Source organism: Schistocerca cancellata, chromosome 5 (genome assembly GCF_023864275.1).
Source record: "Schistocerca cancellata isolate TAMUIC-IGC-003103 chromosome 5, iqSchCanc2.1, whole genome shotgun sequence".
Lineage (NCBI taxonomy): Eukaryota > Metazoa > Arthropoda > Insecta > Orthoptera > Acrididae > Schistocerca > Schistocerca cancellata.
The window spans coordinates 625323847-625337794 of record NC_064630.1 but is presented as its reverse complement, the minus strand read 5'-3'; the positions used below and the strand labels follow the sequence as shown (position 1 = coordinate 625337794).

Here is a 13948-nt window from a genome sequence, read left to right as displayed (position 1 = left end):
TGTCTCTTTCTCACTGTCATTGTCTTCCTTATTGTCGTTGACTCTGTCTCTCATTATCACTGGCTCTCACCCACCTCAACTTTCTCCTTCTCTTTATTCCTCTCCCTGGCAACAGCTCATTCGCTCTTTTCCTAGCATTGTTACATCAATGCCAACTGTGGTCTGGTTCCACTGTGCCCCTCTCTTTCTTTCTCACTGTCACTTTCTCCTTTGCTCTTTCTATACCACAGCCACTATCTACTATCGTCCAGTATTTATTAATGTTCTGTCTCTTTCCCTCTGTCACTCTCTCCTCTCTCAGCATAAAAAACCATGAATATGTTCACATGCCAAATTTTTGGGAAAATATTTATAGGTGGTGAGGAAGTTAGAATGAGGTGGCTGGTACCACACTTTTCAATCAGTATTTTAATAAACAGAAACATATTCGCCTTTATGTGCTCCTATAGGAGCATTTTTCTGCCAGCTCCATTATTTTCCCTGCCCAGAGCAGAGCAAGTCACTCATATGCGAATGACTGTATGGGTCAGTAAAATTTTGATGGTTTACTTATGTGACAGTGAAATAATACAAAACTAATTTTACACCACAGACTGGATTTTACATTAGTTTAATGTGTAACATTGGATTTTACATGCACAAAAATTTTGTGCGCGTTTCCGTATTACAATGTGGGGCTCCGAGAATCCTTCCCATGATAATGGAAGCACTTCACTGGTATTTTCCCATGCTGTGTCACTTTGTAATCAATGTTTTTGCCTCACAGCAGATTTTATGTGCATATTTTACGTGTGCAAGTAGGATAACATTGAACCTCTCTGTCTGGGAAACAGATAAAGATACCAAGAAAATTTTCTAGTTTGTTCAAGATTAGGATTGTAGCAATATATATTAAAAATTTCAGCCATTTGCTGTGCATAGCTTTCTTATAATCCACTGCACGGTTTTGGTATGGAAAAACTTTCAACTTTTCTTCTTCTTCTTCTTCTTCTTCTTCTTCTTTTTTTTTTTTTTTTTTTGGGGGGGGCGGGGGGGGGCTGTAAGGAACTGCCCATGAACTAATGTTACTTCCATAAGCCCCTTAAGGTCCACAGTCAGGGTGTATACAACCCGGGAGATCCAGGAAAATCCGGGAATTTTTCATTGTTTTAGTTTTCAGTTAAATTTTTGTAATTTTGACTGGTAGGAACCGATACTCTAACAAAGTGTATTGCTGTATCCTGCTACTGCAGAATAATGCTTCAACAATAAAACATAAACGAGAGAAAAAAAACGAAAATAACTCAAATTGCAAAGGAAATGCACCATATACAACAACGACACACAGTCCTCATGCAAGCGTCTGCCAACAGCAAAATGTGTCAAAGACTGTAGGAAGACTATGCAATGCTTCATAACAACAAATTGCCTCCAATGAGCGTGAAGTCACAACTGTTTACATTAGATTCATTTTAAAGTTATGAGCGGGCTCGTGCTCATGCACAGTTGAGTCGCGTTGGAGTTGTAGATTCTCCCGCTTCTGGCTACAGGAATGTGGCTGTTGGCTGTGCAAGCAGTCACAGCAAGCAACTAGATGCTACCGGGAAAAGGGGGTGCCAAATTGATATGCTTGAGGGAAAAAAAACTTGTTTCACAAAGCGCCTATCGATTATTCGTATGATTTTGAAACACTTCCCTGTTAGGTTTTGAACATTTGTGAACACATTTTAAGTTGATTTTTGAATTAATCATAAGTTGATTTTTGAATGCGTGATGTCTCTGTCAGGAGAATCCTCATCGCATCTAGAAATAAACTTTCCGCAGCAAAAGGGGGCGGGGCTATATGAGCTGAGCAGAGTAAAGCCGATTGCTGTCTGATTACGGGTTTGCGAATGATCAGTGTTGTTATAATTACTAGCGAAATCTATAGATTCAGACTACCAGAATGGAAATAAATGACTGACAGGAATAACAGGTGAGAAAGATTCTCGGTGTATCCAAGAAAATGAAATTTTGACAGAAAATTTTTGACCAGACCCCTCTACTAGTAAGGACCAATTGCACAGTCCCCGGCTAGCAGCCGCTTAACTTCTATTTTGGAAGTAAAGCGGAAAACGTGTTGTACAAACACGTAATAGCTCCTAACTAGAAAATAATTGCGGGATAACTAAACCTGTGATTCTGTCAGTGTTAGTGAAGTTAATCGTCGAACAAATTTTGTCAATGGCAGGAATAGCTACAGCGTTGGTGATGACAAGATTGTTTGTTAGAACAAGGAAGGAGAAGAAACAGTGACATCACACAAATTATGGAAGAATAAGACGATTACAAACTTATATAAAAATTTCGTAATACTACTTTTCGATCTCATGTTTGGGAAACTGGTGCATATGAATGAAACGCGAATCTGTTTCCTAACATAAAACTTTTTGCTTGTAGTAGGCCTCATAGGCATTTTATATTGGTACTTCATGAATTATATTCTGTATTGTTAGAAACAGTCTCTTTTATTTGGTGTGTGTTTCAAAATTGCTGCAATATTAGAAAGGCCTATTTTGTTTTATATAGCAGACAGTGACAAAATAGACATAATCAGATCGAGAAACCACACCGGTCTTGGGTATTATTTGTGTTAACAGCTTTTTCAGTATTAGATATCAACATTTCGATTTTTCATGTTGCAAAACGTTTGACGAACTTTGATGAGGTAATAGATTCTTCTGCAGAAAGGATGGCACGCCATGTAAAGCTGTAGTAAGATTAGAAAGAAAAAAGTGCTAGGAGCTAAGGATTGAAGAAATGTGTACTTTCTTGCTTATCTCTTGTCTTTATTGGTTTTATGTAGCCTATATTTAATTTTATATCACACAAAACAGCAAGTTATTAACTAATAGGCAATAAAGAGTGCAAATTTTCTGAAGTGTTCTTGTTCTACCAACCGAATGGGAGCTGGAGAGGCACCACAGGACATTTCAATTTCCACTGTCCTGAATATAGTTTGATAACATCCATTACAAAATATACACGTTTCAATCCCACAGAGCGAAATACAGTGATGTGCGGTAGGAGAATACTTTATGAAGAGGCGTGGCACTGCACTTTGGCACACTTAAGACCAAATAATACGTCTTAACATTTCCTTGAACACATGTTTTATGTTTCAGACTTTTCAGAAAGATATGTGCTACAAGATGAACATATTTTTGAAAATTCGATTTTTTTTTAGTATTGACCCAGTAAGCAAATATCGTAGATACGGGGCTGACGCACAGAGCAGTATGAGTTATAGTGGGTAGTCTCCATGTGACCCATGTTTACATTTAGTGATTACTCTCACGTGCTATGAAAACAAGCTGGATATCTGTGGCCGGTAGCTATCAAGTGAATTAAAATGCATTCAGATCATTAGGGAAGGCTAAAATATGTCATTAGTTTCAGATTTTATTTTAAAATTTACATCCAGAAAACCACACTGAAAAGCTTTATATCAGGTCGAGGTCTACTTCATTGGGAATCTGGACATACGAATGTGCACATTTTAGTATGATTCACAAAATTCCTATGCTCTTGGAGTATCCTCTGATGTGTTGTTTCTTTTATGACATACTGTTTGATCTTTTAATATTTTACACGTATGTACATATGGGCTTTCTATGTCATGATAGCTGCGCAAGTGCGGCGTTGCCTGTTATTTGCACTCTCTGGCAACTGCTGAAACGAACCTATTTGTAACAGGTCGCGGGAAAATATTGCGAATGGTGATATGAAAAGCGTTACTTTCAACGTAAATATCCTTTTACGCAAGTTGAACTATGTGCGAGAATGTACCATGAATTTATTAAACCACATAGCGTTTGACTGTTATTTAAAATTCAACTCTCTGATGATGAGCCATTTAGAAGAATTTTGAACCCTGAAGATCAGACATTTATGTCATTATTAAAAATTTTACTGGCACATTTGTGTGATAGATCTTAAGTGTAACAAGCAGAAAAAAGATCAACATCATATGCAAAAGCTTAGCTTCTCTTGCAGCTTATTAACCTTAGAGACCAATATTATATGTGAAAGCTTTGCTTTTATTGTACCAACACTATGTATATGAATATAATATAGGGAAACATCCCACGTGGGAAAAATATATCTAAAAAGAAAGATGATGAGACTTACCAAACAAAAGCGCTGGCAGGTCGATAGACACACAAACATACACACAAAATTCAAGCTTTCGCAACCAACGGTTGCCTCATCAGGAAAGAGGGAAGGAGAGGGAAAGACGAAAGGATTTGGGTTTTAAGGGAGAGGGTAAGGAGTCATTCCAATCCCGGGAGCGGAAAGACTTACCTTAGGGGGAAAAAAGGACAGATATACACTCACGCACACACACACACACATATCCATCCGCATATACACAGACATAAGCAGACATTTGTAAAGCCAAAGAGTTTGGGCAGAGATGTCAGTTGAGGCGGAAGTACAGAGGCAAAGATGATGTTGAAAGACAGGTGAGGTATGAGCGGCGGCAAATTGAAATTAGAAATTAGCGGAGATTGAGGCCTGGCGGATAGCGAGAAGAGAGGATATGCTGAAGGGCAAGTTCCCATTTCCGGAGTTCTGACAGGTTGGTGTTAGTGGGAAGTATCCAGATAACCCGGACGGTGTAACGCTGTGCCAAGATGTGCTGGCCGTGCACCAAGGCATGTTTAGCCACAGGGTGATCCTCATTACCAACAAACACTGTCTGCCTGTGTCCATTCATGCGAATGGACAGTTTGTTGCTGGTCATTCCCACATAGAACGCTTCACAGTATAGGCAGGTCAGTTGGTAAATCACGTGGGTGCTTTCACACGTGGCTCTGCCTTTGATCGTGTACACCTTCCCGGTTACAGGACTGGAGTAGGTGGTGGTGGGAGGGTGCATGGGACAGGTTTTACACCGGGGGCGGTTACAAGGGTAGGAGCCAGAGGGTAGGGAAGGTGGTTTGGGGATTTCATAGGGATGAACTAAGAGGTTACGAAGGTTAGGTGGACGGCGGAAAGAGACTCTTGGTGGAGTGGGGAGGATTTCATGAAGGATGGATCTCATTTCAGGACAGGATTTGAGGAAGTCGTATCCCTGCTGGAGAGCCACATTCAGAATCTGATCCAGTCCCGGAAAGTATCCTGTCACAAGTGGGGCACTTTTGGGGTTCTTCTGTGGAAGATTCCGGGTTTGAGGAGATGAGGAAGTGGCTCTGGTTATTTGCTTCTGTACCAGGTCGGGAGGGTAGTTACGGGATGCAAAAGCTGTTGTCAGGTTGTTGGTGTAATGGTTCAGGGGTTCCGGACTGGAGCAGATTCATTTGCCACGAAGACCTAGGCTGTAGGGAAGGGACTGTTTGATGTGGAATGGGTGGCAGCTGTCATAATGGAGGTACTGTTGCTTGTTGGTGGGTTTGATGTGGACGGACGTGTGAAGCTGGCCATTGGACAGGTGGAGGTCAACATCAATGAAAGTGGCATGGGATTTAGAGTAGGACCAGGTGAATCTGATGGAACCAAAGGAGTTGAGGTTGGAGAGGAAATTCTGGAGTTCTTCTTTTTCCCCCTAAGGTAAGTCTTTCCGCTCCCGGGATTGGAATGACTCCTTACCCTCTCCCTTAAAACCCAAATCCTTTCGTCTTTCCCTCTTTCCTGATGAGGCAACCGTTGGTTACGAAAGCTTGAATTTTGTGTGTATGTTTGTGTTTGTTTGTGTGTCTATCGACCTGCCAGCGCTTTTGTTTGGTAAGTCTCAACACTATGTATATTAATTTAAACTATTAACTTTCCATGTGTTGTTCATGCTACTGAACAGTGATGTTGCTGTTGGCTGGCTACATCATGTGTCCTATGCTTTGAATATCCGCTGCCATCGGCTGGCAAGATCACGTGACATGAGCTATGAGTGGCTTACAAATGTGCATCGTAATCTCGATTTCAATAATTCGGAAAGTAACATGTGGTGTTTGGTGGAATTCCAATTTATACTTTCATAATACGAAACGCAGTGTACATGTTGCTGCACATCAAAGATATTCCCAAAATGTGTCTTTTTCCCTGAGTTTTGTTTTCTATTGTGCCGGGAAATTCTACCCCTGTGTATAAAACCATAACCATTCAAAGGATTGATAAGGGAAAATATACGGTCACTTAACACGGAAAATGCATGTTTTCATCCCGGAGAAAGTGTATTTTTAACCGGGAAATCCGGGAAAAATTTGGAAATTTTTTTTCCTTGTCTGCATATACACCCTGACAGTAGGCCACACCAAATGAAAATAGTAGCATGCATACCAGAACACAGCTGGGGCATTACTTCTGTTAGAGACAAACTGAACAAATGATCTAGCCTTTGTGCCTCGTGTTTGTGGCGTAATGTAATTGGCCATTTTTGAAACTGATGTCTCATTCGTACGTGAGAACTCTTATTCTGGTACAATTTAAAAATAAATTGTATTTAGCCAATAGCTTCTCCCCCACCCCCACCACCACCACGTCCCTCCAAAAGTGTAGGGTGCTGGTCAGAGAATGAACTGAATGGTAATTTAGCTTAAGGTGCCATCTACTTCACAGTAAAGCTGTTCAAACTGATGAGCTTTCTTACAGCTGCTTCATCTGGTTTTTGAATACAGATTTAATATATGAAAAAATAATTTTCAGAATGTTGATGACATAACTCTCCTCTTAAATTTATTCTAAATTAAATAATGCTATGGCGAGGCATTCTTCTCACAATTTCCATGATGTGAGAAAAATTTGTCTTACTTAGGTTTGTGTTATAACTGTCACTCTAAAAGTTATGAATCATAATATAACAAATAAATTTATATGTGCATACTGCATATTAAGCCAACTGAATTTTATCACTTTTTCATCCATTGTGTAACTGTTGTGATGAAGATGGTAATCACTGTGATAAAGTTAAAAGTACACCAAGAATAAAAAAAGAAAGAAAAAGTATATTCATTTTGTAGTAGGATCGAACCAACACCCCTAGACGTTCCACACTATGCTACCACAATATCTCTCAGCCTGCAGGCATTTTAGTGGATCTTAAATGTTTACAGCTAGCTTCCACCGTCAGGTAACAGGGGCACTACTTTAACTTGAGCATGACTGTACGTAGTCCTGTGACCAAGTTAGCTTCCTGTAATTCCCTTTGCCCAGTGATAATCTGATCTGGTTAATTTCCTATTTGAAAACCTTGCCACATGGAATGTACAGATGAAATACTCTGTTAACTATTTGAAAATATTTTTGTTAGACTGGTATTTAAAGCTGTAGTGATAAATTTGTGCCACATTATAATTTCTTTAAATATTGATGAGAAATAAGAAAAAAGTCATCATATTTGAGTATTTACATTCAAAGTCTCTACTTTTAGAACATATTACTATGCAGATGATTATAGTAGGAAAGTTCTGGTAGAATGTAAATACTTTAGGAACAAAGGAGATCACTTACCAAGAAGCAGCAGCATTGAGTCAGTGACAGGTGCTCGCGCGCGCACGCACGCACACACACACACACACACACACACACACACACACACACACACACACACCTGTGCTCCTATATGGTGTCAGCTGGATGCACAATGCCAGGATCATATTTTGGCAGTGGTGTTAAGAGATAGTGAAGCAGAAGGCAGAAAAAAAAAAAGTTAGGTGGGTAACTAACTCTGAGGGAGACAGCCAGTTGTTGGCTAAAAATGTGGGCGGGAGGAGAGGCAGATGTACAGGCTAGTCATGTGATGCACGAATGTCAGAGTCGGTGAGGAGCGGCACACAATGAAGGTGACGTGGCTTGTGAGGGAGTAATAGGACAGAGAAAGAGGAAACTGTTCAGTGGAAGGTCTGGGGACAGTGGGTTAGTGGACATTGAGGCTAGGAGGGTTATGGGAATGAAAGATGTGTTGCAAGAATAATTTCCATCTTCGTAGTTCAGAGAGGCTGCTAATGGGTGTAAGGATGGCCTGGCTTGTGAAGCAGGCGTTGAAATGGAGCATGATTTGCCTGGCTGCATGCTCTGTGACCGGGTAGTGAACTTTATTCAAGGCCATAGTTTGGTGGTGACCGTTCATTCTGACAGAAAATTGATTGGTTGTCATATTGTCATAAAGAGCTGTGCAGTGATTTGCAGCAGTGTTGGTACATGACATGGCTATTTTCACAGGTGGCCCTGTCTCTGATGGCTTAGGATAAGCTCCTGACAGGACTGGAGTAGGAAGTGCTGGCTGGGTGTGTTGAGCAGGTCTTGTGCCTGGTTGTTCTACAGGTTTGTGATCCCTGTGGCCAGGGCTTGGGAGTGGAATTGGCATATAGATGTACTAGGATGTTGTGAAGATTGGGCAGGCCATGGGACACCACTTTCGTTTGGAGGGATGGGAAGGAAGTTCGGTAGGATGTCCTTCATTTCAGGGCACAATGCTAGATAATCAAACCCCAGTCCTGGCAAAGGATAAGGTTCAGTTGTTCTAATTCAGATTTATGTTAGGTTATGAGGGTGGCACTCTTTTCCTTGGAGAACTTTGACTAATCTTAGCTTTTACTTATAAAATTGCAGTTTCACGAAATGCATAGAGCGCTCCAGTCATATATTTGGTCTCGTTGTCGACGAGGCTGTATTTTAATAACAAAAGCAAAAAAAATTCTATGCTACAATTGAAACTGTTTGTTCTAGCAATATTCCAACAGTACTATTTGAAAACTAAATGATATCTACTTTCAGATATTATTTAGTTCATTCGAATCTATTTATGGTTCAGTAAGTGTGAGAATTTTAATTAGAGTCCATCTGTTTGAATCAAATAATATTTGTAGTATGTTGCAGAATTCTTCTTTAAGCAGTATTTCTGGCTTCTAAGTGTTGGATTATTCCCCTTAACTGATGAACAATTCTTTTGTTTCAGCCTGAATTTTACCAGGTTTGTCACACAAAAGCAGCTTATGAAGAATATGGGCCAAGTATATGTCGCCACAATCCAGTTTTTGGAACTATGACATAAATAATGCACAAACATTTTTAACAGAGATAATTATTTGAAAAGCAGCAGTACGATAAAGGTGAATTTATTATTGGAACAGTGAACTCGAGTTATTCTTAATTGACAGCCAAATCCAGTTTAATTATGTGGATTGCTTATTCATTGTGAACTTGAAGATTTATTTTGGCCTACTTGATACTGTCTGTTCCTGTCACTAATTGTAAGGATGTGTAATCCAAAACAAAGAGGAATTTGTTTTTTGTATTTAAGTATGTTGATTGATTTCAAAGTTTTGTACTCATATGCATGGAAACTTTTATTGTAAAAACAAAAAGCTACTATTATGAAAAAAAGTTGCTTTTTTTATAATCCTCCAGGTTTTTATTATTTACAAGATAGCTCGCATTTTTGCTTTTATAGGCCTTGCTCATGTGTCATCAACCACTTTTTGTATAGTGTATGTAATTGTATTTATAATATTCCAAACAATTCTGTTGCTTGTTGAAATTTTTGTTCAGCGAAAGAAGTGTTATGGAGGGATCTGATGCATTTACTTTCCAGGACAGACGGCTGAAGTAAATGAGAAATGTTTACACAAAACTTAAAGCATTCCTTAAAGATGTCATATCATAATGTTGTTGAAACATATAGGGAGAAAATGTAATTTATTCTTTGTCACAGCATGAGATACAGAATTATAAACACGTTGTTAAAACCAGGAAATGTTTCCTTTTTTCTGGTGAAGTAAAATAATAAATATGAGTTTAATATTTGGTGAGCAGTTGCAGTTATATCTAATTTACGTTTTTGCTAAATACTTTGAACAGTTAAAAAAAAAATATCTATCGAGAATACTATAATACTTGGAAGCCTCTGCATCTCCTGTCAGCTCATTAATCTCAACATGCGTAATAAACCCCTTAGAATTGATAATTGAAGGAAATACGTCAATATCAAGCGGGGGCCCACAGTCCTCGATCACAGATCTATATTACAGTATACATAATGTATGGTCGCAGTAATGCATTGCAGAGCAGCCATTGCTTGCTTCCCCCTCCACATACAGACAAAGAGCAGGCAAAGATGAAGACAAAAAAAAAAAAAAGGAGAGGAATTGAAGTAGAGGTTCTTGGTGAAGGGAAGAGGGGAGTGAGTGAGTTTTAAGGGTTTGAAGAATGGGATGTGCACACATGAATGTGTGCCTAGGGAAGGACATTGTTTGTGTAGTGATAATTTATTTTGTTCCTGTGCCTGTCAACCCCTCAACTATGAGGCATTACATTTATTCCTACTCTTATCCTAGTGCAGATAAATTGACTCCTATAGGAATAGTGATGTATTGTTTAGTTTGTTCATTAAGAACACATTTATCCAATTTCTTGGTGTTCTCATAAAATTAGTAAATTGTAAGAACATACTCCAGTGTTACCACATTACCCCGTATGTTTGTTGCATGACACTGGTCTGTATACTCCTCTCTTTCAGGACTCAGATGATTACTTGAAAGATAGATTCCTAATGCTATCAGACCAGCACCAGATTGGAGTAAAGCAATGTATTACACCTTGATCTTTCTATCCAATGAATGGAGTCTGCAATTATTAAAAGGCATTTTCTTTTCAGTTTAGTAGATGTTTACAACCCACATTTACGTCCTGCCTAGGAGGACACTTAAGCCCATAGAAACTCCAGAGTCAGAGACATAGTTGCTGACGTCTCTATGAAGAAAAATCAGTCATTGCTTAATGGCTCTGATATACAAGAGACATTGTAGAACGCAATAGTTGGAGTTACGAACGATGGCGGTAGAGTTTGGGCTCGTTCTGCACACCTGCATCAGGCATTCACCAACAGCCAATGAGCATTCAGTAGTTCTGAGTGCTCTGCTGTAAATGTTTTAGTCTATGTGAGCATTAAACATGATCACGTTAAGTTATTCAATGGATTTTCATTCCATTTGTTGTGAATTTTCATCGCTGATGGTTATAAGAGAAAAATCTATACAACGAAGTGTGAGACGTAATTTGCAGGATACACACTTTCTTCAAATGCAAAGCATGTGCATGCATGTACCACAACTGTCACTTGGAACCAGCAACAATGCAATCCCCATCCGTGCCTGACCTGCGCAAACCACCATTGTTAATGAATTAGAATGTATAATTGAGAGCTGTAAGCTCCTGTATGTATGTTTATGTTGTAATAGGAGTCGAATATACATATTTGAAAGAGGAAGAGGTTGAGACCATTGTTCTTTTAAGAAACTTTTCAGGCTGACGAGGCACTGCAACGAAGGAAAATGAGTCTGAACCCAAGATGTCTTGGCTGCAGTACTCCTGCAACTGGTTTAAAGTGCAAGAAAGTGAAATTTACATTTTGCAGTGACCGTAAAATATATATGGAAATGGACCATTACAAAGGTAGCCATATAGCATTTCTGGTACCTGCACAGGGACGATTAGATGTGTCTGTGTCAGCAAGTAACATCATTTCGTTGAGAAGATGAGAAGAAGAAGTCAGAATTAAAAGGAAATTATAGCATTGTCCAGAAACTTTTCTCCAGAATTTGTAGTTGGTATCCATAGCAAGCGGTCAACAACTGGTGCATAAGTTATTACTAGCAGAAACAGAAATTTCGCAAGGTGACAAATGGTTGCATAGTAAATATTAACTCCTGCAAAAATATTCAAGAATAAGAATAGTATATTAAGTCTGTGGTTAGAAAAAATGGAGCTTGCATAAAGGCAGTTCCATGTTGACATTGGGCAGCTGATTACAGTCTGGTCAGCTGTTCCCCAAGTGCCAGCAGCAGCAGCAGCAGCGTCACAGACCACCCACTGTGTTGCTCTAACTTCTCATTGGCAGCACTACATGGTGAGATTGCCACAAACCTTTTATGAGCTGTGTTGCAGTCGAGGTTTATCAGTAGACTGTTATTGTTTGGTATGTGCCTTTAGTCACCCAAAGTAGGTCGCAAGCTGTAGAAGAGGTATTAAGAGTGTACAGAGAAGATGACTGCGAAGTTTGATAAGGCAGTCGAAGAGTTAAATACAAACATAATAAATCTTAGAACAGGATTGCGTACCAAACTTGATTCAAACATAGTAGATCACAAACAACACTAACTGAGTTAAGTGAGGAATTTCAGTTGGAATTAACCAAGCAATGCAGTCTTGTGAGAAATGAATTTAACAAACAATTTTGAGAGGTTAACAAACAGAAGTTTAAAACGGTTTATGAATATATCTCAGATATGCTTAGAAAACTGGAGATGTTAGAACAAAATAAGGATTTAGAGGTGATGGCTATTATAGGTTCTGTTCTTGTTAACTTAGAGTAGAGAGTGTGACTGAGATAACTGCAGATGATTTTGACAAGCGTGAAGGGGAATTTGGGAGGAACTCAAAGAGACAAGACAAAAAAATAAGGAATCAAACAGAAAGAATGAAGTGCAGATAATGGACTATCAGCAGAATTGCTTGAGGAATTGCAAGTACAAAGTCAGACAAATTTATGCGAATGATTCCCAAAGCTCAAACCAGAGGGGGAGATACATCCCACTTACTTTCTGAGGGTATTCTTTAGGTCACTCCTGAAATTGTGGGAAGGTTAAAAAAAAAATAGATTCTACACTCAGTTGTTTAGAAGGTAGTGCATTTGAGTGGGGGACAGCACACCCTAGGATTGAGGAATTTACTTCTGGGTATGATTAGTAGACAAAAATTTAAAAGGAAGTACTGGTCTCCAATTACTCTGGAGAAACTAAAAGTATAAATTCTTGATCCCAAGTATTACAATAGCCATAAGAAAATCTAAATAGTTATTAGAGGAAAGGCATCTAGTTAAGGTGGTGGTGTAGAGATTTTTTTCATCTGAGGGAAGACATTTGCTGTAGGGGATAGTACAGTGTTAGAAATTTATTAACATTTATTTAAGGGTTGGACCCATTAAACAAGGATCTTGGGGTTTATACTCTGGTGAAAGCAGCCTAGGTGAAAGTAATGAAAGCTTTTGTTCCTCACCACAGGGTGTCAATAGGGAGCAGAAAGTAAGTTCTGTAAGGTGCAGGCAATAACCAAATAAATAATTGCTCTGAGGTATTCGCATGTAGTGATTTAAATAATGGGGAGATCCTCATGATCTACAGATAGCTCTTTTTCCAAATCAACAGTTGGGAAACAGAATGTTTTATGGCAGGGGCATGTTCCAGGACATGACAATATAACTAGACTAGCTTCCTAGGAGGATCTATCTCATTTCATCTTCGTTTCATTTTTTAACTTCCTTAGACTATAATTATTTTTTAAGTACATACAGCACAAGGATGCAATTGCTTCTTCTACCTTCTTTAAAGTTGATGAGAGGGTAGATATTGTGCGACAACATAGCAACAATCTTGTGTCATGCTGCCTATTGTATGCAAAATTTAATGACAATGTATATAAGTGGAGAACATCAGATAGCAACAAAACGACCTTCTCCAACTTCACAGAGGAGAGGAAATGAACATAGATACTAGTGAATATTGAGAATTATTTCAGTGCACTGTGAATCCTTTTAAATGCAACCCACGAGGAAAACAGTTATTAAGAAAGTGAAAATCCTATATAATAGCCAACACATATAAAATAAAATGATATACAGTGTAGTCAAATAACTATTCAGCTGATGTTCAGGTGCTAGATGTTAGCATTGTCATGGTCACTGGGGGGAAAGAGAAGGTAGAAATCAACCTTGGGAAGTAAGTGGTGAGCTAACATCCAGGTATGCACGTTAGTGTAGGCCAAGGATAATGCAAAAGTATAAATCTTTTAAAGTAAACTAGGGGTGCAGGAAGGCATGAGAGCCGCAATACACGGGTAAGCTAAGTAGTCCAAAAGTAAATTCTAGCTATAAAAGGGGCTAAGCTGCCTTGAGAATAGAAAACTGATTTAAGGGTAGAAAGATATTTCATAATGTATG

General features: G+C 38.9%; 1 protein-coding gene across 1 annotated transcript in view; it reads left to right on the top strand.

Moving 5' to 3' along the window:
* Window positions 1-9759, top strand: part of LOC126187441 (actin-related protein 3) — a 102772-nt gene extending 93013 nt beyond the window's left edge. Inside the window, exon 8 of the mRNA XM_049928521.1 lies at window positions 8912-9759. Within this exon, the coding sequence (XP_049784478.1) occupies window positions 8912-9007 (96 nt within the window). The 3' untranslated portion in view covers window positions 9008-9759. The remainder of the gene's footprint in view (window positions 1-8911) is intronic.
* Window positions 9760-13948: the final 4189 nt, after the last annotated feature.